Source organism: Tympanuchus pallidicinctus, unplaced genomic scaffold (assembly GCF_026119805.1).
Source record: "Tympanuchus pallidicinctus isolate F22 unplaced genomic scaffold, pur_lepc_1.0 scaffold1, whole genome shotgun sequence".
Classification (NCBI taxonomy): Eukaryota; Metazoa; Chordata; class Aves; order Galliformes; family Phasianidae; genus Tympanuchus; species Tympanuchus pallidicinctus.
In genome coordinates this window covers 93742875-93765598 of record NW_026294618.1, presented here as the reverse complement: position 1 = coordinate 93765598, position 22724 = coordinate 93742875, and the positions used below count along the sequence as shown (strand labels likewise).

The 22724-nt window shown below is 40.4% G+C and overlaps 1 protein-coding gene across 7 annotated transcripts in view; it reads left to right on the top strand.

Annotated features, from left to right (window-relative positions):
* TTBK1 (tau tubulin kinase 1) overlaps positions 1 to 22724 on the top strand; it is a 99646-nt gene that overhangs the window by 33234 nt on the left and 43688 nt on the right. For 5 of the 7 annotated variants that reach the window (XM_052676006.1, XM_052675967.1, XM_052675996.1 and 2 more), the window contains 6 exons: positions 408 to 481; positions 3022 to 3162; positions 4378 to 4482; positions 17261 to 17326; positions 19478 to 19570; positions 20225 to 20350. In XM_052676006.1, the coding sequence (XP_052531966.1) occupies positions 408 to 481; positions 3022 to 3162; positions 4378 to 4482; positions 17261 to 17326; positions 19478 to 19570; positions 20225 to 20350 (605 nt within the window). Of the gene's footprint in view, positions 1 to 407; positions 482 to 3021; positions 3163 to 4377; positions 4483 to 12022; positions 12106 to 12135; positions 15468 to 17260; positions 17327 to 19477; positions 19571 to 20224; positions 20351 to 22724 lie in introns of those variants that run through there. The other 2 variants (XM_052676013.1, XM_052676023.1) reach the window with 2 other exon arrangements.

The window sequence follows — 22724 nt, the reverse complement described above, 5'->3', positions numbered from 1 at the left end:
TTGTGTGTAAGTCAGTATTTATTGAGTGAAGTTGGCATAACAAGCTTAAGCACTGCCAGTGAACCTGTGAAGCACACAGTTGTATGTGCTACTTAGGTTTTGGTTCAGAGGCTGTGTCACATGCGTATGGTGTTGGTATGAACTGCAGTTAGGCACACTCCCAGCTGTACCCTGCAGCATGTTTGAGGATTCAGGGATCCGTGGCACTGGTTTCCACTTGTTGCAGTTTACCTGTGCAGTGTCAGTACTTTCCTGAAATATGGGACTGGGAAGTAAAAACAAAATTAATCTGTTCTGCAGAACTCCCTGCCTGATGCCACTTCAGGTTACCATGCTTGTTAGAAACCATTGGCCTGAAACTGGTTATTGTCTCATGTTCTACTCTGTATGTTTCTGTTTCTTTGCAGGGAAGGATCATGTTTGCAGATTTATCGGCTGTGGAAGAAATGAAAAATTTAATTATGTGGTCATGCAACTTCAGGTGAGTTCTGTGCTTCTTCTCTCTTTCTGTCCCACAGAGGTGGCATCACAGGGAAGGATTTACAGTGAAAGGATAAAGCCAAGCACTGGTAGAAAACACATGGAGCAGAAGACTGTGTGAAAGGGTGTATTGCTCTGATATCCCTTGAGAGATCTCCAGGTTGTCAAGATGCGCTGAGATATTTCAAAGGTCCACTTCTCTGTCTAACATGGCTTTGTGACAATTTTCTGAGGAAAGCACTCAATTTAAAATTTTGCTGGAGCTACCTGCAGAATCTTGGAACAGTTTGAAATATCTCCTGCTGAGCTGTAATAGAAAATGCATGTATTGGAGCGCAAGTGTGGTCTCATACCAGTAGCTCAATCTTCTCATTGAAAGAGTGATATCTCTCCCACTTCTACCAACATTGGTGGTAGCTTGACTTCTGCTGTGGAAGTATTTTCTCCTGTTTGAGCAACATTCATATTGTGTGGTAAATATTATCACCATGCTGCTAGACAGCCAGTTACTTCTTTTGGAGGCACCCAGCTACAGTTTACATGGGTCTGTCTAACGAAGCCGTAATAAAAGCAGGAGCTGAAGGAATTCCTCCATGGCTTGTACAGGAAAATTTACTAAATAAACATACACATCTTCACAGCCAAAATATGATGGTACTGTCACAAAGGCAGCTTTCTTTTTCAGTGTACAGTCACAGGAGAAAAAGGGGAATGAGTAGGGAGATATATCTGAATCAAAAACACGTGAGAAAGGTCTTTCAAGGGAGAGAGATTGTCCCTGGTTCAAAGGGAATGCTTTCAAACTAAAGCTGCTTTTTTTTTTTGACACAGTTACCTTGGAAACTATCTGATTTCAGCACCTGACATAAGATTTGGCAGGGAACTTGTTCTAACTCTCTTGTAGTTTGTATGTTCAGGCTTTTGCTATAAAAAGCACTACATGGTTATACCATAAAGCCCACCTGTCACTTGAAGAGCTTTCAGAACCTTCTGTGTTTCTTTATGTATTATTTGGGTGATGGTGCATGCTGAAATAAGAAAGGTGAATTAGTAACACAAAGTAAGTTGCTGCATAACCTGGAAGGTTGTTTTTAGTTAGTGTCTAAGAAACGTGACAAAGAAAAGAAAGACCTGATGTCAGTTCAGAAACTCCTACCTTTCAGGATAATGATGACAAATCTGTGCTGCCTCTAATGAACTACTACAGAAATTATACAACAGGAAAAAAAAAAAGGCTAGGCTGCTACTTTAGTGATTTCTTTTTTTGTCATTCACACTAAGGAGCAAACATGGACCAATTGCTCGGCTGTATATATATATTAGCTGGTCTTTGTTGAGAGTGACTGGTCATGAGACTGGACACTTGGAAGCAAGATGGATTAAACCAATTTGAAAGACTAAATCTTAAGATGAAGAGCCAGTTGCTTGCAGTTGACTCCTTTATGTCTCTTGAGTTTATTTACTTGGGAATTGCAGATGGGTGGATGAATAGATGTCATTCCACTGGTTTGGAGAGCAATCTGCTTTCTCATCAGATGTTTGCTGTCTTATGTTCTGTTGTGGATTTTGTTAGAATACATCTGCACTTACAACGTAAGCATGTGTGTCTTTGCAGGAATGGAATCAACTGGTTCTGTAGTACAGTGGTATTGAGTGTGTCCTCATAACTTATTCTTGATACATGCTTTCCAAAATAGCAGATGTTTATTCTCAGTGGCTTTGAACTGTTGATACCTGTATTAGCTTTGTGGATTACAGGGCTATTCTGTCATAAAAGATACTCATTTTAAAACCTTCTTTCTTTTTGTAAACCAGGAGTATAATCAAAACTGATGTGGCAGGGATCAAAGTACCTGTTATTCTGGTGTTTAGACTGCCCTATTTTTTTCTAAATTGTCTTTATTTTCATGCTGTGCTGGTAGATTTTTTTTTTTTTCCATAAGTTTAATTAATTGAAGATTCGAATGAAAATCATATAATTTTCAAATACTTTTTTTAGTCAGTGGATCCCTCCCTGGTTTAAAGCACAATTATTTTGATAGACAGCCCTTCCCATTTCGGCGTTGCCACAACGATGCTGACTTTAACTTGAGCTGGGGAATTCGTGATGAAACCACTTCTCCACGTTGTTACAGATAGCTTCATGACTTGTTTATCGTACTTGTACTGCCTTCATCTCTATCTGACTCAGAAAAAAAGTCCAAGATTGTTCTTAATTCAGCTTCCCTGTAGCCTGCTCGTAACAGTAAGGGGATGCTGGGCTTATACAGTCTGAGGCAGTGCTGTCCCTGCCCTGTATTTCTGAAATAATGGATCAGCTGACTTCCCAGATACTGATTTGGTATCTTGTTGTCAGCAAATACATCACTTAAGTTAAAATGAGGTACATGAAGACCACATTGAAAAAATAAAGGAGGCATGAGGTGAGCATTTCTGGCTAGCATTTCTGCTTTTTGGACGTGCATGTTAGACCTTGCAGCTGTGCGATGCTATGTTTTATTGTGATAGTTTAAACAGTAAATGTTGTATTGATTGTTTCAGGGCCGAAATCTTGCAGATCTCAGAAGAAGTCAGCCTCGAGGGACCTTTACATTGAGCACAACGCTACGGTTAGGCAAACAGATTCTGGAGTCGATAGAAGCCATTCACTCTGTGGGATTCCTGCATCGTGACATCAAACCTGTACGTTATTTTGAAAATTTGGCTTCTGCTGATAAGTCTGCCTGTTATGCTTGAGTCGATAAAGGCAGCCTGATGAACTGAACATGGTCGTATTTCAGTGGAGGCAATTAGATCTCCTTGCACACTGCCACTGTCTAATACGCAGGCTGTTTTCCATAAGTACAAAATGACAATTATATTATTCTTTTAAGTGCATAGCAAACTAGTTTTTTATTGGCAAAGGCCAATCCAAGGTGGATTAGTAGCTGTCGATCTTACTTTCTCCAGTCAAGATCACCAAAGGAAGCAATCCAATGTTGAACAGTCGTATTGGAGTCCAATCAATTACTACTATAAAAGAATTTCAGGAAGAGTATTTTGTACTATGATCCGTAACTCAAACAAATACCATTTCATTGACTAAATAATCCTTGTAATCTTTGGAAATGCAGCTGTAGTGTTGGTCATCCAGGTGCCTAAGTGAGGCACAATAATTCCAAGCCAGTCTTTTTATCTGATCTCATAAACACTTGAGCAGAACTCTTTTTGATATATCACCTGTGTGACAATCTCTCTTGTTCAGTCTGCTGCTTTGAAAACTGGTTTTGGCAGATCTAATTCATCTGAAAAGTTAGCTGACTAGTTGCTAGTGACTGGCCAGAAGTCCTTTAGCAGCTCTTGACTGTGGTTAAGGACATAACTTTATGATGAGAGTAACTGCTCAAATTTCCTGATGTCAATTTGTTTACTAAGAGCCAAACCTAGTGTTTCTCAGATGTCTGAATCTTCAGATGAATTTAAATACGTGATAAAGTGGATAGGGAGTTTTGTAGTTGGAGCAGGAGAATGCACATTAGCACCTGCGCTATGAAGACAAGTTAAGCATTTCTCTGCGATAGCTCTAGCCTGTTATGCAAGTGATGGAGCTCTCACTGCAGAGCTATAGGTGCTAAATCTAGCTCTTTTTTCACAACAGCTGTAATTTTGCTAAGCTAATGAGATTTTTAGTTATTTTGAGATTCCATAGTCACGTAGCTGCAAAGTGAACTTAATAAATGGCAGTGGTTCTCCAGTCATATTTACGATGTATCGTGAGATGTATTTTAAAATTCCTCTCTTCTGGTTTCATCTTAAGTGTTTGGGGCTATGTGACAAAATTTTGCCAACAAATGGCCACTTTTAGCCAAGTTACTGTTACCAAAGTGATCTTGTTTTTTAAACTTTCTTTTTGTCTAGTCCAATTTTGCCATGGGCCGGTTACCTTCAACATACAGGAAATGCTACATGTTAGACTTCGGCCTGGCCCGTCAGTATACCAACACCACTGGTGAAGTCAGGCCAGTAAGTACATTTCAAGCAATTTTTTCTTTTTCTGCTATTGCTTAGGCAAGGAAAAACTTTTGTTGGTCTGTTGGTTTTGTTGTTAGTATACTTGAATGTTACACTGAACATATTGGACTTCATTTCCTACAAGGTGAGAAGCAGAATGCAACTTCGAATGAGTTAGCAGTTGAAGAAGAGGTGTTTGCTATTGTCTCACAAGATGCATGGTTTTTTATTGTTTTATTTTTTTTTCCTTCAGGTTCAGTGTGTATTCCACAGGCTAAGAATACTTACTGACCAAGCAAAGAGGGTGAGCCCAATGTTGGCCACATAACTTCTGTAGCATCAGAGGTCTGGCTTTAGGTCTCTAGGGATGTGATATGGGGATCCAGGTTGGTGGATTCATAAAGCTTTTTACTGAGGGGGGAAAAAAAGGGCTGGTGTGATCTCTGAGGCTGAGCTTCCTATATGCTGATGGCATACTTGTCTGGCTCTGGTTTTGTGTCTATTGCCCTTTGTCCAGATTTCTGAGCAGCAACATTTCAGCATGCCTGACTGAAGAATCATAGAATCATAGAATCACCAAGGTTGGAAAAGACCTAAAAGATCATCCAGTCCAACCGTTCACCTATTCTCAATAGCTCCCACTAAACCATGTCCCTCAACACAACATCCAGCCTTTCCTTGAACACCCCCAGGGTCGGTGATTCCACCACCTCCCTGGGCAGTCCATTCCAGAAGAGGAGGTAACAGCAGAGAACATAACTTGCACTACCTAGTGTGCGTATTACCTCTGATCCTTTAAAAGCACTGTAATATCTGGGCTCACTCACAAGTGTGCAGTAAGCTTCAGATGCTCTAGTTTCCCCAACAAGTAGCAATCAGAGCATTCCTAGACTTACTTTGAAACACAATAGTACAAGCTTGGAGAGTTCAGACAATCTCCCTGTTTATTATCATAGGCTGATACTTCTTGGTCTCCTTATTTTTTCCATGTGTATTAGTTGTTCTGGAAACTGTTAGCAGTGTGAGAGTTAAATTTGGAGAGTCTGTAATGCAGGATAGGGCTGGGGAGTGTGAAGAAAGGAAAGACAGATTGTAGCCAGAGCGGTGGTCAGTGGCTGTGTCTGGTTGGAGATCAGTAGCTAGCGGCATCCATCAGGGGTCAATACTGGAACTTGTGCTCTTTAGCATCTCTATGAATGATACTGACAGTGGGATTGAATGCACACTAACTGAGTTTTCAGATGGTACCATGCTGCATGCTCTAGCTGAGACCAAGGGATGGGATGCCATGCAGAGAGACCTAGACAGGTTTCAGCAGTGGGCCCTGGTGAACTTCATGAGGTTCAACAAATCGAGGTGCAAGATCTCGTTATCAGTACAACCTGGGGAATGACTTGGGATTACTGATGTATGGCAAGCTAGATGTGAGCCAGCAATGCGCCCTTGCAGCTCACAAAGCCAACCATATCCTGGGCTGCTTCAAAAGAAATATGGCCAGCAGGTCAAGGGAGGTGATCTGGTCTCTATGCTCTGTGTTGCTGACACCTCACCTGGAATTCTGCATCCAGATGTGGAGTCATCAGTACAGGAGAGACATGGACCTGCTGGAGCATGTCCAGAAAAGGACCACAGAAATGATCCAAGGGATGGAACACGTCTCCTATGAGGACAGGCTGAGAGAGCTGGGGTTGTTCAGCCTGGAGAGGAGAAGGCTCCAGGGAGAGCTGAGCAGCCTTTCAGTATCTAAATGGGGGCTATAAGGAGAAAGGGGCTTCAGCAGGGGCTTCTGTGATAGGACAAGGAGAAATTTTTTCAAACAAGAAGAGGGGAGATTTAGATTACATAAAGAAGTAGTTCTTGTTTTGTTTTACAATAAAGATGGTTGAGGCACTGGCACAGGTTGCCAGAGAGATGGTGGGTGCACCATCCCTGGAGGCCTTCAAAATCTTTATTAATTGTTGTTGTTTTTTTTCTTGCTCAGGTAGGTTTCATGCTGTTCCCCAAAGTTTCAAGAATTATTATTGTTATTATTATTATTTTTTTTTTAGTACCTTAATTGTTTGCTGTTTTTACATCCTCTGAAATTCATAACATCAGTCTTGCTTGTTAGTCATTCAGGAAGACTCTGAATGTCTTGCTAGAAATATAAATGATGGACTTGGCTGTTAGGACATTGTGGTTTTGATTTTGTTGTGTTTTGGTTTAGTTTTTTGTTTTTATATCTTTGGCCTTACTATTTTTGGTCAGTTTCCTATTTTAAAAACACACTTGGCTTTTGGGAAGGGAGAAGCCAGCAATTCCAAGGAGCAAAATCCACTGGAAAGTTGTACTGGCACTGTTTGTTGTTGTTGTTTTTAATTATGTATGTGCAATTCACTGCTTGCCAAGTGCTATGGCTTTTTTTTTCTTTTTTTTTTTTTTTTTTTAGCATCAAAAGGCAGGGAGCCCCACAGTAGACAGATAAGATAGGCTGTTTGCCTAAAATGTCTGGTTCTGATTTTTGGTAGATTAGTTGAAATTTTGATGTAGGATCATTTGTGTTCTCCATAATCTTCAGTGAGTGTTAGTTCCTCCTTCCTCTAGCTTTTTAGACCCTTATGTGAATACTAGTTTTAGCACAATCTCTACTCGTTGCATGGATTTGCTTTCATGGGAACGGTCTCATATCTCTATCAGTTGCCAGATCTCATATCTCTTGCCAGATCTTCAAAATCTACAGTACAAAGTCTGTAGGAACTTGCATTATATTATAGACAACAAAAGGTTGGAGCCAGGAGGTGTGTAAGGAAGCATCAGCAACATTTTTCTTTCCCTGTTAGCAGTTAGAGGAATTCTAATTCTGTTCTCAGCAGCCACATTGCTTAATATTTCTCTAAGGGTTGTAGAAGTCATTGCTTGATGGTTACTGCTTTGGACAGGTAGAGCAGATGTGCATCAGCCATTTGTTATCCACTGTGTGCTGAGAACTACTTAGGGCCTATCTGGAGGCTGTTTCTTTGGCTGCCATCAGCATTTCTGGCATCTGTATCACAGTCATCAGCCTGGTTAGCAGGAGGGACTCTGGCTATTATGATAAGCAGGACAGGCTGCCAGTGCGAAAAAATAAAATCTTGTGGAGGGTTTTGTTTTTCAAATGATTGTGAGGATGGAAGAATGAAGGATAAGAGGGACAGCTGACAAATCTGCTTGAGAAGATCCCGACTTCTTTTCTGTTCCAGCCCTAACAGCCATTCTCTCCTGTACGAAAGGTGACAAATGCTGATTAAAATCTAAACATGTAAAAAACATTTAAACATTTGAGAAATTGAAATTAAAAAAAAAAAAAAAGCAGAAATGTTGCTGCCTTCTGTACTGACAGTATTCCTATAAAATCTCTGCAGTCCATGTTTGCCTACTAGGAAAGGAAAATTGGGAAATGTAAGTAACTGAGGACAGTGTCAGTAAGCCAGTCAGAACTTAATCCAGACTGCTGATACATAAAGTACATTTTTCTTCCCTTAGTATTTAAAGCAATGCTGTTACCTCATTCAAGACCACTGCCCTTGCTTTTCAAACTCATACTCTTTAGCCTCCTTCAGTATCTAGTTTTTCTGCAGGATTGTAGGTTTGTTACCAGCATGAAGGTTCCTGACCAGATAGGGTGGAGTGGTTTGAATTGGGCAGAACCTGTTTGTTTCTCAGTTGTGAAAGGCTTAGAAGTCTGCTTAAAAATAAATAGTTTATGGAAGGAATCTGTTACGTCAGCTCCAGTTAATAACTGCTTTCAGATGCAGAGGATATTCTTAGGAAAAACTGGATTTGTTTCATCATTGTGATTTTTTTTCTTTTTTTTTTTTGCACTCTCCCATGAAGATGTGCATTTTGGGATGAATCCCAAGGGTATCCGTAACAAATTTGATATTACAGGATACTGAGACCTTTTATATGAGTCTAACCATTGTTTCCTCTAAATACAACCTGCTGCAATGGTTGAGACAGACACAAGAGCAGTCTTATTCACTGCAGTGTCCCATTTGTACAACTGACCTTTGCCATGAAGCAGTGAACTGTAAGCACTTAGTGATGATGCATAGCTTAGGACAACCAAGCTAAGCAGCTAGAGAGTGGATTGAAAGGTTGCTTTTTCCTCATGCTTCTGCCAAAAGTGTACAAGGGGAAAAAAAAAAAAGAAAAAAAAGAATTAATCTTGCCTTCATTTTTATAGCAGAATGGATCTGATATAGAGAAATAGGGCTGAGTATTAACCTGGAGGGTTATAAACATGAATGCTGTTATGCAGATGATGTGATGAACAGTATATGCTCGTACAGTGGAGGTGTGCAGAGTCATGAGGGACTTCTGTGCTAATGTAGGGCAGTTTGTGGGCAGTAACTTCTTGATCGTTACTGCTCATTGTTCAGGTCTCTTTGGTTTGTCACTAAGTGCTGTACAGACAGTATTATAATTTTCCTCTATGTGTGACACCTTGCCTTCAGAAACATAATCTCTGGTGCCACAGACGTTAATTGAAAGCGATGGAGGCTTTAGCAACTTCATCTCCATTATTTATTTGAAAATACAGCAGAGGAGATGCTGTTTTTCTCTAGGAGCCTCTCTCCTATTTGCAGGATCTGACACTGGGTTGTTATGCTCAGCAAGCAGATTTTTTTTAGCTTAGTCAGCTGCAGCCCATTGATTAGATCTTTCTCCTCATGGCTCAGACTGCACTGCAGCAGTTTGCAGTGCCTTGCCGAAAATACCATGTGTGTGAGGGTGGCTGTGTGATTCAGTGGGCAGAGAGAAGAGATGGTAGGCAGGACAACGCGGAGCCTGTTCATAGGAGCATGATGAAGGCTGCAGAAACGTGTCCACTAGTTAAGAATATTTCCAAATGTCTGTGCAGTGTTAAAAATGAACTTCACTGCAGTGAACAAGGTTTTAGAAGATGAGATTATGACACTTTTTTTTCTAATGAGGGGTTTCTAGAAAATGAGTTATTTTATAACACAAAGGAGATTAACTCCTACATCCTAAGACCCCAAATATTCAAACATAAAAGCCCAGTAGATTTCATACTTAATTTTTCTTGAAACATGTAAGATGTAATGTTACTGGTAAGATTAGCATTTTTGCTGTAGAATAAAACAGATTTCTGGAGCTGTAGTACTCAGAGCACTGCATTAGCCTAGGAAGAGAGAAAATTTCTCTTCAACTTTGTATTGTAAAAAAGATAATTGCAGAAAAAGCTAACAGCCCAGCACTGTCACATTAATTCGTATAGGGATGAGAGGAAGGAGAAGAGTGGACCTATGTCTAAAAAATACTGCACATTTAATGTATTATAAAATGCAATTTCTGTGGGAATGGGTTAGTTACAGAGCATTATTGAACATTAGAACTAAAGAACATTTCAGATAATTATGTAAAGTTTCGTGTTACTCTTGTTGGAGTACCAAACTTAGAGTTCAGAAGGGAGATTGTGTTGTTTTAAATCATCACATCTAAAGAAAATCAGTGTGGTTTAAAAGTATCAGGAGCAGACCAGCTGATAGATTTCCAGGTGATTAGCACACAGATACTCTTGTACCTTGTCCATTGTAACTGGCTGTTTCTTTGCTTTCTTCATCTGGAAGCCCTGGTGTAGGAAGTATAACATTGGACTACCTGTATCAGGTTGCTATGATTTTTTTTTTTCCTCATGTAGCAGCTCTCTAGTTAGAACTTTGTGGCACAGGGCTGGGGGGAAGGAAATGCAACTCAGGCTCAAATCTCATATATGCCTGAAGGGGGCTATGATCCCATTTTCCATTTCTGAGTGCCTGTACTGCTAAGCTGCAGGGGAGTTGTGGTACCTCTGAATGTGTCATTCCTTCTGATCGGTGCTGTGCCATCTGAAGTTCTGAGCATTCTTTCCACTGGTCTACAGAAAGAGGAATGGGAAGCTATTACTGTGTTCAGTGGTCAGGGAACAGGGGCGAGTGAATGCTGAGTTGGGTTTACAGGTCAAGTCTTTTCTACATCAGGTAAGTGCACTTGCTGTCAGGTCGAAGTCTCTGTCAAACACTCCCTCTGTGATTGAAATATTAAATTAGTCTGTGCAAAATGGATCTTTTCCAATGTAGATGTTGTTAGTCTTGCATCTTAAGCATACTGTAGCTTAAGCGTACGAGTGTGCTCTGGAAGGAGGGAGGTTTTCACGTCGTATGGAGGTGGGGGGGGGTTGAACTCTGTTCTCCTGTGTAAGAAACGAGTGTGGCAATTAAATGTTTGGAGGCTAAAGTTGTCCTGTTCAAGAATCGAGTGATAAATAAGATTATGGCTGGAGAAAGCTTTTGATTAAAAAAATAAATAAAAGTTGGTCACTCTTACCCTGCTTTCTAATGCGTGGAGAGGCGTTGTTCTCATCTCCTGCACAAATTCTAGCACGGGAATTTTATATGCTTAGCCTGTTGGCACATTGCTTGAAAAGACAAAGTGATCCTTTTGCTCTTCTTTTATGTTAAAATCCACTGAAATTTTCAAGATTACCAAGAATGAAGAATGAAAGAATGTTGTCTTTCTAACTCACCTCTTCGTATGTTTCGGTTTGGAAATAATGCTACAAGAAACTCTGTTGGGTTGTTGGCTTTTGATTAATTGTTTTCTGTTGGAATATACAACTCTCAGCCAAGGTTTTTTTTCACTTTACTGAGTTGTGTTTCAATATACTATTAGCTCTTGCCTCTAATCAGAGTGGTCTTTGCATTTTTATACTATGCAAATCAGACCTTAAGATAAAGTATCTGCTCACATGGCCTAAAAGCAATACTGACATTCATTCTGCCCTCTTACAAACCACCTTTGTGCTTCTCACCACAACCAGCAGAGATCTAGCTTTCTAGATGGGGTGTTGCAGCAAGCCTGGGGAAAGGGAAGTTGCCTCAAGTTGACAGCTCTAAAACCTGTGATGTTGGCGAAGTAGTGATAGTAAGAATGCTGGTGAGGGAAGGAAAAAAAAGTAAGGTGGTGGCTGTAGAAATAACTAGAAAATTTGGGTGGAAACTCATAAATAATCAGGCAAGGGGATTTTTCTTCATTTATAGAAAATAAGACACTAATGTTAGAATTTGCACGGGTGAAGAGGATAGGAGATGCATTAAGGGCAAACCTGCATGCTGGTTATTATGCCAGTTGGATTGTGGGAGGAGAGGAGGTTTAGGTATCAGATAATTTTAGGAAGGAAAATCACTGTAGGATCGTATGACTGGTCTGTGGTTAGGCTGTAAGCAACTCTGCTCTTGAATTTGTATTTTATACTTATGATTAGGAATAATCAGGGAGAAGTCCCTCTCTAGAGGGACCCCTCTCACTACTTACAGAGCTCTGTTAAACCACACTGAAAGTTCTGTGTCTAATTGGAAACACATACGCCATGGAGACAGCAGCCATGAAAGGATGATGGGGGATGACAACAGCTAAGCAAAATGCCCTGGTTTCTGAATGGATGCAATATTGAATTGTTTTTTAATTTGTTTTTTTCCTCATTTTGTTGTTTTTTTTATCATGTTTTTCTTTGGGTTTCTCTCTGTTTTACAGTTCTTTTGAGCTCTTCTTTTGAGGCTGTGTTTGATGCGTTGGCTTCCCATCCGCTGCTCGTAACCATCTCTGCTATGAGTTGTGAGTGAGCCATCATCATGCTTCTGGGTTTTCATTTTGTTTTGCTCTTTTGTTGTATATGGAAGTCTGATTACACCTGGTTTTATTTTTTTCCCCTCATGATATGTTTGCTTTTCAGCAGGATCATGACAGCTATCTAAATGTGCTGCAGAAACCTAGAGCACTTGGGGTTTTGCTTAAGGGGTTGGCAGATGGGTGGTACCAGAGACTGTGGTTTTGTCACTCTTGTGGCTTCAGAGGCAAAGGGAGGGGAGTTCTCTCATCTGACACTTTTGACTCCAGATTTTTCTGTTTATTCATTTCTAACTCCCCGTTGGACAAACTATGCTGCTGTCATTAATAATTCTGCAGTGTAGTACTGTTTAAATTAGTATCTCAAAATGTATGCGAAAGATGAGGAATTTGACTCCACAGTAGATGTGGAGGTTCAAATCACTGTGTCTCCTTTTAGGCCTAACCAATGGAAGTAGAAAATCCCTTGTACTTACCAGGATGCTGGCTTTTTGTTTATTTAAGGTTTCCTTTTTTTTTTCTTTTTACTCCAACTTTTCCAGCAAGTTATTTCAGTCCAAGATACATCTCCAAGTGCTTCCTGTGATCTGTGACACTTCCTTCCTCCCCTTAGCCTCTTCTCTCTGGTCTGCGCTAGCTTTCCTTTCATTTTCTTACTGTTGGAAATCCCTTTCCTATTTCCATGACTGATTAACTGATCCTAGATGACAACAGTCCTGCCAGAGGCGAAGGTGGTGGGTCTCATGAGATGTTTGCACAGGTTGGGGAGGAACCAGTAGTCATGTTCTATTAGAATACCACAGGAGTAAGAAACAGCAGGAGGAAAGTAACTGGCATCCAAATGTAAGTTATTAGGAATGGAGATGGAGATCAGGGCCTTCAAAGTTAGCAATCTACAGAACAATGAGATGAGAGAAAAAGTTTCAATGTGTAGGAAGAAAGGTAGTGTAAGAAGCAAAGATTCTGGTTCATGATGAAATAGGAATGTTCCTGAATTAAAGTGAGCATTTACAAGAAAGGTAAATTTAATTTGAATCATAAGGGAGACAGAATTGGCCCTTTTAATACAGGTGGTCAGAAGTGTTTAAAATGCAGAATGAGGAAATGTTCACGGGTGCAAAGCAGGACACAATTTGGGAAAATGTACCCACTTTGTACATGGGTTACTCTGAAAGTAATGTCTCCTATTTATTTCCTAATGGAAACTACAACAGACACAAAGGAAAATATAACACAAAACTCTCAGCTGCAAAGCATTGTTTTTTTCAACAAGGTCAGCACCTACATGCCTTTGCAAGTGACCAGGAGCCTGCAATTCATGCTTATAAAAATCTGCACCACTGTTTCACGGCTGTTCTGACAATGTCATTGCTAGGAAAATGTTGTCCATGTTGTTCATCTTTAATTGAACTGAATAGATGGAAGTCAGAAGGCACCAAATCCAGACTGTACTGTGGGTGGCTGTGGTAGGATAGTCCAGCCAAGCTGTTCTCCATCGTCTTCAGATTGGTATGGGGCCTGACATTATTGCGTTGGAAGAGAAAGGTTGTCTTCTTTTCTGGCCTGATCCTGGAAGTTCAAGCCTTCAGCTTAATCAGCATAATCAGCATTACAACTTGATAGTTTGTCAAGGTTCCAGGAAATTCAGGAGGATCATCACTTTCCTATCACAAAATACACTGCACATGGCCTTAGCTGCTGGGGCTGTCTTGAACTTTTTCTTCAATGGGGAGTTCACATGTTGCCACTCTGTGGACTGCTGTTTTGACTCTGGTGGTGACACCATGTTTCACCACGCTAATGATGTGATTCAGAAAACTGTAATCTTCAGCCTCGTTTCAATAGGTGCTGACAAACTCTACACAGTGTTGTTTCTGTTCCTGTGTGAGCGTTCATTGTGCCTACCTGGTGCAAACTTCTGTGATATTCCTATGTTGTCACCATCATTTCTAGTACACTGAAGCCGATATTCAGCTCCATGTGCAGTTCCCTGGTTGTAATCTATCAGTTCACATGGATGAACTGATCAAGACCTTCATTTTGTTGTGTGACAGCTGGGCATGGCCATCCAAAAAGTGGTTTATTTTTCAAATCACTGTTGTTACTGCTTAAACACACCTGACTGTGCTCACATCCACTGTTTGGTCTCTTTAAATGTGAAGCAAGCAGCAACTGAATGTGGGTGCCATTTTTCCCACGTGGGGGAATTCAGTTCCACCCCTGCTTCATACGCACTTCCATGTCAGACACAGTCTGTCCCGTGGCGACAAAATGTAGTGGGACATTGGTGGGAATGTTCAACCTCTACTGCCATACCAGCAACATGTACCTCTGGTGTCATGGGACAGTGTAACAAAATAGGAGCCATTACTTTTGGAGCAGCCTTCATACATGATGCTGTCAGTTTTCTGTGTTGTAGTACATTGCCCATATATTGAAAGGAACACAGTGTAACTGAGACACTGCAGTGCACTACATATCTCTGTCATCTCCCTGACAGCTCTGTGTAATAAATTACTTTTGCACACAGTCTGAATTCAGGGGACATGCTTTATCATGAATGACGTTTTTCATAGTAATACTGATGTGGGAAAAAATTTTAAAAAGTCATCAGCTTGTTAGCTTCTTATTTTCCTGTTAGTTGGAGGATTTTTGTCAGTTATGCTATACACGATTCCACAGTCTGTCAGAACTTGCAGAATTTCAGTTCTGTGTCTGGTGTGGACAGCTCTGGACAGCTGGGATGCTTTATCCAGGCCATTCTTCACTGCTGGGCAATGTGGTGGTGAGATGTGTTTCTTTTTTTTTTAAACATGAAGTGAGGTATGCAAAGAGATCAGAAGAACTAATATCAGTGAATTCAGAAGATAAGTCAGCAGTTGGGTAGGCAGGAGCACTTACTGTTCGGATGGAAAATAAGTTATCTCCTGCTTTCCCCAGTCATGGGAACATTTGATTGCAGTATTTAGTGACCCAGTTGAAAAACAAAACTAATTGTCTCATGACTGGCAGGGTTAAATGTGGAGGGAAAGCCTTTAGGAGGAAAAAATTGTTAACATACATAACGTTTATCTGTTTTGTTTAAAGTTCTGAACAACCTGTCAAAACAATTGCGAAGTCTTGCAGTGATCTCCTGCAGGCAGCAAATCAGAGAGGACTGGGGAGAGAGCTTATTGGATTCAGCTGCAGGTCTGGCTTGTGAACTGTTTCATAGCAGTTGCTGGGCAGAAGCTTGGTTAAATGATGGGTGAGCATTTGTTTCTATTCTGAAAGAAAAGAACAAACTTGCAAACTGCCTGGGATCTGTTTTTGGAATAGATATAATTAAAGAGAGTACTCTGTTACTAACAGTAAGTATTGATCTAAGTAATATTTTCAGAGATATTGCCAGCCATACTGAAATCAGCACGTAATACTTGGCTCCATGCATATAGATCTACATTTGATATCTGAGGACATCTAAGTAGGAATAGAACATAAAAGACAATCTTCCCTGTGCTACAGAAATTGAACGATGTTTGTTCTGAAAGCATTATAGATTATACACTGGAATTGTGACTATTATGAACAATTCCTAATATACTGTTATTTTATAGCTCATGAAAAATTTCCACTCGCAATGGCAAAGAGGAATGAATGTCCTCTTCAGGACAGCTGTCCTATAGAGGTCAGCTATGTAGAGGTCAGAACTGTGGTGAAGAGTGATTCCAACATATTGTTCAGTGACAAGCATTCTGCTTTTCAGAAACCTGTATTGGTGAATTCAGTGCATACTGAAAGGTATTTTGCAGTAATTTGTCAGTAGGCATCCTAAATGTATGCTCTGGGAGGAACAGATATATGGTCATGAAAATCATATCTTGAATATTACCAGTGCTAAATAAGTACTTTACAGTTCAAGCTGTTGAACTGCAAGATTATATGCTGTGTTAAGTGTGTGGCAGGTGTGTATGGGTTCTGCTTGTGAAATGTGACTTTTTGTTTGGAGTCACTGTAACTGCAGAGCTGCATTATGCATGCTATTCAGGTGCATATTAGCAGCATGGTGTTGATGATCTTGTTTAAAACATGCTCCAATTTTTACTCTTTGTGAGAGTTTTGAAATGTAGAGCTTTCCTGTATCCAGAAGGAAATAATTGACTTGTATGCACTTAAACTGACATAAGTGTCCTAAATAAAAGCACAGTTTTAGGCTTCACTCTGAAAGCATAGGCACAGGTGAAAAACAAACAGAAATCAACTGACCTAAGTGGGACAGCTCATCCCAACAGAATGGGTATTGCAGTGCTCAGATTTCTGCAAGAATAGCATCTCACTTGGCATCATTTTCAACACTTAGTGCTTTGCCTAGGCTTAGCTTTAAGGTGCCTGAACCTGATTTTGCCACATGAATTTTGAAAGCTCTGCTGCTAACTCTGGGCCTTCTAGCTAAGCTGAAAGAATTTGCCAGATGTCATTATTTAAATGCAGTTTTTTCAGAATAAAGGAAGTCACACTGTGAAAAGTAATGTCCTTGTAGAGACGGCATTGGGAAGAGTTGGGGGTGTTGCTCAGCCCCTCCAGCTCCGAATAAAAGTCAGAGGAGGGCTGCCTTTTTCCCAGAGTACCTTTATCAAGCCTTCACCTCCCAGGGGATGTGAAAATCAAGAGAATCAGAGTAAGAAAAACTAAACATACTGGGGAGAAACTGGTGAGGAGTAAAAAAAAATAAAATAAAAATCATGTTGACAAACAGTGTCAGCAAAGTTGTACGCATGTCAGGGGATTCTCGTTCTTGTCCTGAGCAGGCTGCCCTCAAACTTTGCTTTGCTGTTGTTATTCCGACTGAGTTTTGCACTAGCATTTCTGTACTAGCTTTTTCCTTGACCTGGGGTTGAAAAGGGAAGTTATAATCCCGGAAAATATTCTTATCTCTTTCTACTACTGCTGTTCTAACCTATCCCTGTTGTAACTTTTCCTTCTGTGTAAAGTAAGCTTTTATGGAAATGCAGAATCTCAGAATGTTACACAGGTGGCCGCTAGAGCAGATGAGAGCTTTGTATCCCTTGGGTCTGTAAGATGAATGTAGAAGTTCTCAGCAGGTAGCTGCATGTAGGATTTAGTAATCTGCTCTTTCTGAAATGTTTCTGTTGCCTCCCTTCAGCCTCGCAACGTTGCTGGTTTTCGAGGAACGGTCCGTTACGCTTCAGTGAACGCACATAAAAACCGAGTGAGTATTTCTGGGCTATGAAGGGTTAAACACGAGTTTATTTCTCCCCAGGAAATTGTTCTCGGGAGCAGAGGCTTAAAAGCTGTGAGTTCTGCTTTGTAGCCTATGTAAGTAAATCATCTGAATTCCATTAGGATGTCAAGACTGTTTTCTGTAAAATCAAAATTATGATTCAGTTATTGAATCCTCTCAAGTTGGTAAACTTCGTGATTTTCATTATTGCATTACTGGACACTGATTAAGAGGAAAAAACTCCCACTGATGCAGTTACCAGTGTTACCTTACAGCCTGCTCACTAATTTCCAGCACTACTTGACTGTGAGACGAGTGCCAGGTCCTCACATCCATTTTCCCCCTGGAATTTTGGATTTTAGCAGCATGCCCTCAAATGAAAAGTTACTTAGTGGAACTCAAGTTTACTTTTTTTTTTTCCTGAAGATAACCATTATTTCCAGAGGATCTGACACGTTTCATTCTGAACACTTCCAGAAATCTCATCCACCATTTTTCTCAAAACATTCTTGTCCTATGTCAGTAATGCTTCCTATGTAGAAGTGAACTGTAAGTCCTCTGGTCCTGCTGCAAAGTGCTTGCCAGATGAGAATTATCAGCCCTCCTCCAGCTTTCCAGCATCCTAACTGCTGTCGCTTTTTGAGGCAGTGTGTTTGTAAATGTAAATTGGTATTGAATACATTAATATTCAGCATTGATAGTTCTAATCATTGCAGTATTCTATACGTGGTGGAAGTCATCTTGGAGTTTTTGCTTACAGTCTTGTTATGACAGACTGAGTCAGTGGCTCAGCCATTTGCAGACCTATAATAAATAGGTCTAGCAGGATGCTGTTACCTAAAGAGTGTTTTTATTCGCCTCATCCTCTGCCCTTGTCATAAGCACCATATTCCCATACCTTTTCCCATAGTGATCCTGGCACTTGAACTTTCATCTGAAAGAGTATTTGCTATATACAGCATACATACGTACATATGTGTGTATGTGTTTTACATATGTATGTACCAACACACAGGTATATATAAAAACATAGGGGTTGAAGGAAAAAAAAAAACCAACCATCTGCTTTAGTTTTCTGCTTGCAAAGAGGTCCTACAAGTGCCTGACCTGGTGCAAACTAAGATATATTGTCTCTGTGATATATAATCTTTCCTGATTCTCATTTTTCTAGTATGTGCTGGAAAGTATTTGTGATAGAGGGCCATACTGAAAACAAAGCACCCCGTAATTAGGAAATAAATAAAGATAAAGCTTTTTCCAAATAGTTTACTCTGGGCTTCTGGGAGACGTGGTTCTTCAGATTCCTTTGATATGTCAGAGAATTCTATTCCTACTTACAAAGTGCTTCTGTAATTAGCGTGGCCCAGAGCTCACTGTTCTTAGAATCTCCCCTGTAAGACGTCATTCATTGCCAAAGGTGGAAAGAGTGATACAGGGTGGGCAGCTGAATGCCATAATGTTTTCTGATGGATACTGATAAAACTGAAGTATGATTTTGGGAATTTTCAGCTGTAGCTGATGTCAGCTGAAGTTCTATTTAGACACAGACATTGCTGCTTAATGCATGCTGTTCTGAGAGATCGTAGTCTGGATATTGTATGTTGAGCACCAAAAACAAATTCATGTGTTTTATGTTTCAATTTCCCATTTGCTAGACCAGAAGCAGGGTGGTATGGGGAGAATCTGGAAGTTGTTGTGGTGCTTGATTATGAGAGTTTTAAAAAAAGCCCTTGAGTAAATGCTGTCTTTTGAAAAGAGTCGGAATGGTACTTTACTTAAAAACAATGATAAAGACTTTCTCTACACTGTTTGGGTTTTTTTTCTTTATCTAGTTTGTTCTATATCCTCTTAATAAATATTCTGTATGCTAAGTGAAGGAGAATCCTGTGGAAAACTGTTCCGCAATGTATTCAAAAGTAGAACAAATGAAGTTATTCAGGCGACTGTGTTGACATTGCCCAGTTTAGTAAATGCTTGATTTTGCATCATAAATCTTTAATCTGGCTTCTTTAATCATGTAATGGGAAGTATGACTTCTCTCCCTGCTTTTTAAAATGAGGTAGCTCATCTGGAGAGCACATCTGGACCACTGAGCAGCATGGAACTTTGCTCCTCAGTCTTCGTCTCTCTTTTCTCCAGGAGATGGGTAGGCATGATGATCTGTGGTCCCTCTTCTACATGTTGGTGGAGTTTGCAGTTGGTCAGCTTCCATGGAGAAAGATCAAAGATAAGGTAAGAAACTTAGCATCTATACTTGAGACAGGGTGCTCCCTTTTTGTTAATAGCACTCGTACTATTCCTGTTTTTCATCAGATCTTGCTGCTGGATGCTGATCTGCTTTTGTGTTCTGTCACACGCCAGTGTGGAGTTTGCCTTATGTGGGATGCACGTTGTTAATCATATTGGATCAAGCAATTTTGATCTTACAAAGCAAATAACAAAAGTGGAAAGGCTGAATATGAGCTGTCCTTTTTACAAAAAAGCAGAGCCTTTAGAAAGGAGTAAGGATAACACTGGCATGGAATGCAAGCCAAATGGGAATTGCAACTGGAAAATTGAGTAACTGTTCATGTTACAATGAAAATAATTCATCCTTGAGAACGAAGTCCCTGGGAAGAAATATGTTACCTGTGCAGTAGATTCTGCTAAAGGGACAGCTTCTGAAGAGTGCTTCTGACTTAGGATTCTCCTTTGGCCTTTTTCTGCAGTGATCTACCTTCCTGTGCTAGGGATATCAAAACAAAGTGTCTAGCCAAAATGCTGCTTCTACGAATCAGCTGTGTTTTGGGAATGACAAGACTGGACGGTGTTTCAGGAATTGTAAGACAGAGGAAGTCTGAATGGGATGCCATGATTCTTGGATCTGAGATATTTTATGTTTTCCAGGAGCAAGTTGGCATGATAAAAGAAAAGTATGAACATCGAATGCTGTTAAAACACATGCCTTCAGAGTTCCACCTTTTTCTGGATCATATTGCAAGCTTAGACTACTTCACCAAGCCAGACTATCAGGTAGGAGCCTGTCTTTGTTGCCACACTAATGCATGACACAATGGATTGGTATTTGCTTTTTCCAATTTTTCCAGACATATGTTTATATCTGACTGATGAACACCTTCCTAGAACCAGGAGGAAAGGATTCTTACATTCTGTACCATCCTTCAGCATCTCAAAACTTTCTTCTCCTTCTTGCCCGCTCAGCCCAAAATAATCCCTTTACTCCAGAACAGAAAGCTTTTCCCAAAGCAGCAGTTTGCATTAAAGCACAAAGGTTGTGAGATAGTCCAAGCATGGCAAAATTTTAGTGCAGCTTGTCAAATTCTGCAAAGAGCTTCTGCCACCAGCTAAATGGTGCACACCAACCCTTTTAGTTTCTTGCAGATCCATGTGAGCCTTAACTCTTGAGGATCTTTCTTGAATATTCATCTTAACATTTTTTCTCCCATGCCGTGTTTGCTATTAGCTTGTATGTGATCAATTACAGTAGTTAACTAACACAATGTAAATGAAGCAGCTTGACTCTGTTTCCCTTTTTCGTCACAGTGCTTTCCACATTAAAGCCAAAGCGATGAAAACATGATTTTATTAGCAAACCTGTGTAGTCTTATGTGAGTGACTGCTCCTGCTGATGAGTGGGAAGATGTGCTTTTGTATGTTAGCTATGGACTTGTTCAGCATAGCAACCACAACTCTTTTCTTTTAGGTTTATTTGGGAATAAAAACCAGACACCTTCTCGATAGTACAGTGGAAGTGTAACATTCGCAACCGAAGTGGGGAGCTGGAAAGCAGTGATGGTGGACTGAGAAGAGGCTGAGGGGGCTGGGTTTCTTTAGATCTTTAGAAAGTGCAAGAGGAGATCTAATTGTTGTTTTCCACTATTATCAGGGGCTGCAGGGAGAAGAGAGGCAGAGAGGCAGATTTTTCTCAGAGGCATACAGTGAGAGGCAGCAAGCGGAAGTCACATCTAGGGATACTGGGGTTAGTTCTAGGGGGAAAATCAGAATGAGGGTTGTTATGTGTGAGTCAGATACTTAGACAGTCTCCATCCTTAGAGATTTCCAGAAGTCAATCGAATCAAGACCCTGAGGCACCAGATCTGACTTTGTAATTAGCCCTGGTTTGAGCAGATGGCTGGATTAGTGATCTTCAAAGCTCCTTTTGAATCTATATCCTCCTATCGTTCTATTCCAGTGTAAAATAACCGTACTGTATTGAAAAGCCATCCTTGAGATGGAAGTGAAAGGGGATTTTTCCGGACCATTTTAGTGCACTCCAAATCATGAACAGCTTTTTCTCAGTTGGGGATTTGTCTTGAAGCTGTGAATTGCCTCTTTGCCCTCAGCTTCTTGCAGGTGCAGCTCTGGAAGGAAGCCTACAAAAAGAACTCTCCACATAAATCTGGCACCTGCAGCTCAGCACCGAACAGTGATTCTTCTAGCTTGACTGGAGGCATAATCCAGCCAGCAAATTCTCCAAACATCTCAGCTTCAGAGATGTCCTTTGCATTCTTTTATCTGGTTTTATTACTGAGAAAAATGTAAAAGCATATCAGATGGCATCTGAGTTTGATGCCAGTAGCAGGCTCTCAAAGAAGTTAAGGAATTGGGCAAAGATGTCTATTCAGATATGAAGTCGTGGTTTATTTACAATGTGGAATGATCAGAAATAAGGAAACAGAATAAAATACGTATGAATATAATGTTACTGTTTCTCTCCTTAACTTTTGAATATATTTCAATCTTGGTATACATACTAATCACCTGGTAAGGATCAGGATTCTGAAGGCTGTCCAACAGCTGGACAGGCTTGGTTTTGTAGCTGTTCAGTTCTGGTCAGTCTCCAGGTTAGTCTCTGAGAGAAATTTCTGTGAAAGTCCAACTGCTTTGATTGGAGATGGTGTTTTTCTGGCCTTGTAGCATGTCTCCAACAGTACTGGGTGTTGGAAGATAATAAAAGAACAATCATTCAGTGATGTTTTTTCCAGAAAATTCTCCAAGCTTGAAAATCAGGGACCTTTGAGGCTTAAGAGTCACCCCATCCAAATATGTCTGCTTCTTTTAGTTCTCAATGAATCTGTGTTTCTTCAACTTGTCCTGTCTCATCCTGGACTTATGTAACCCTTTAGCATCCACCATGTTGTGTGACAGAAATGATCCATGGCTTAAGTGCTTACTGCTTGAAGGGCTACATCTTTCTGCTTATTCTAAACTTGCCACCTGCTAGTTGCAAGTGCCTTTCTTAAGAGACTTTACATCGTGGACAGAACTGTGAGCACTGGGTTCCTACCTCCTCTCCTAGGTCTTGTAGACCTCCATGGTGTAGCTTTGCAATTCAAAACTATTTAGTTGCACAGAAGGAAATCTTTCCACACCTTTGATCCAGTAG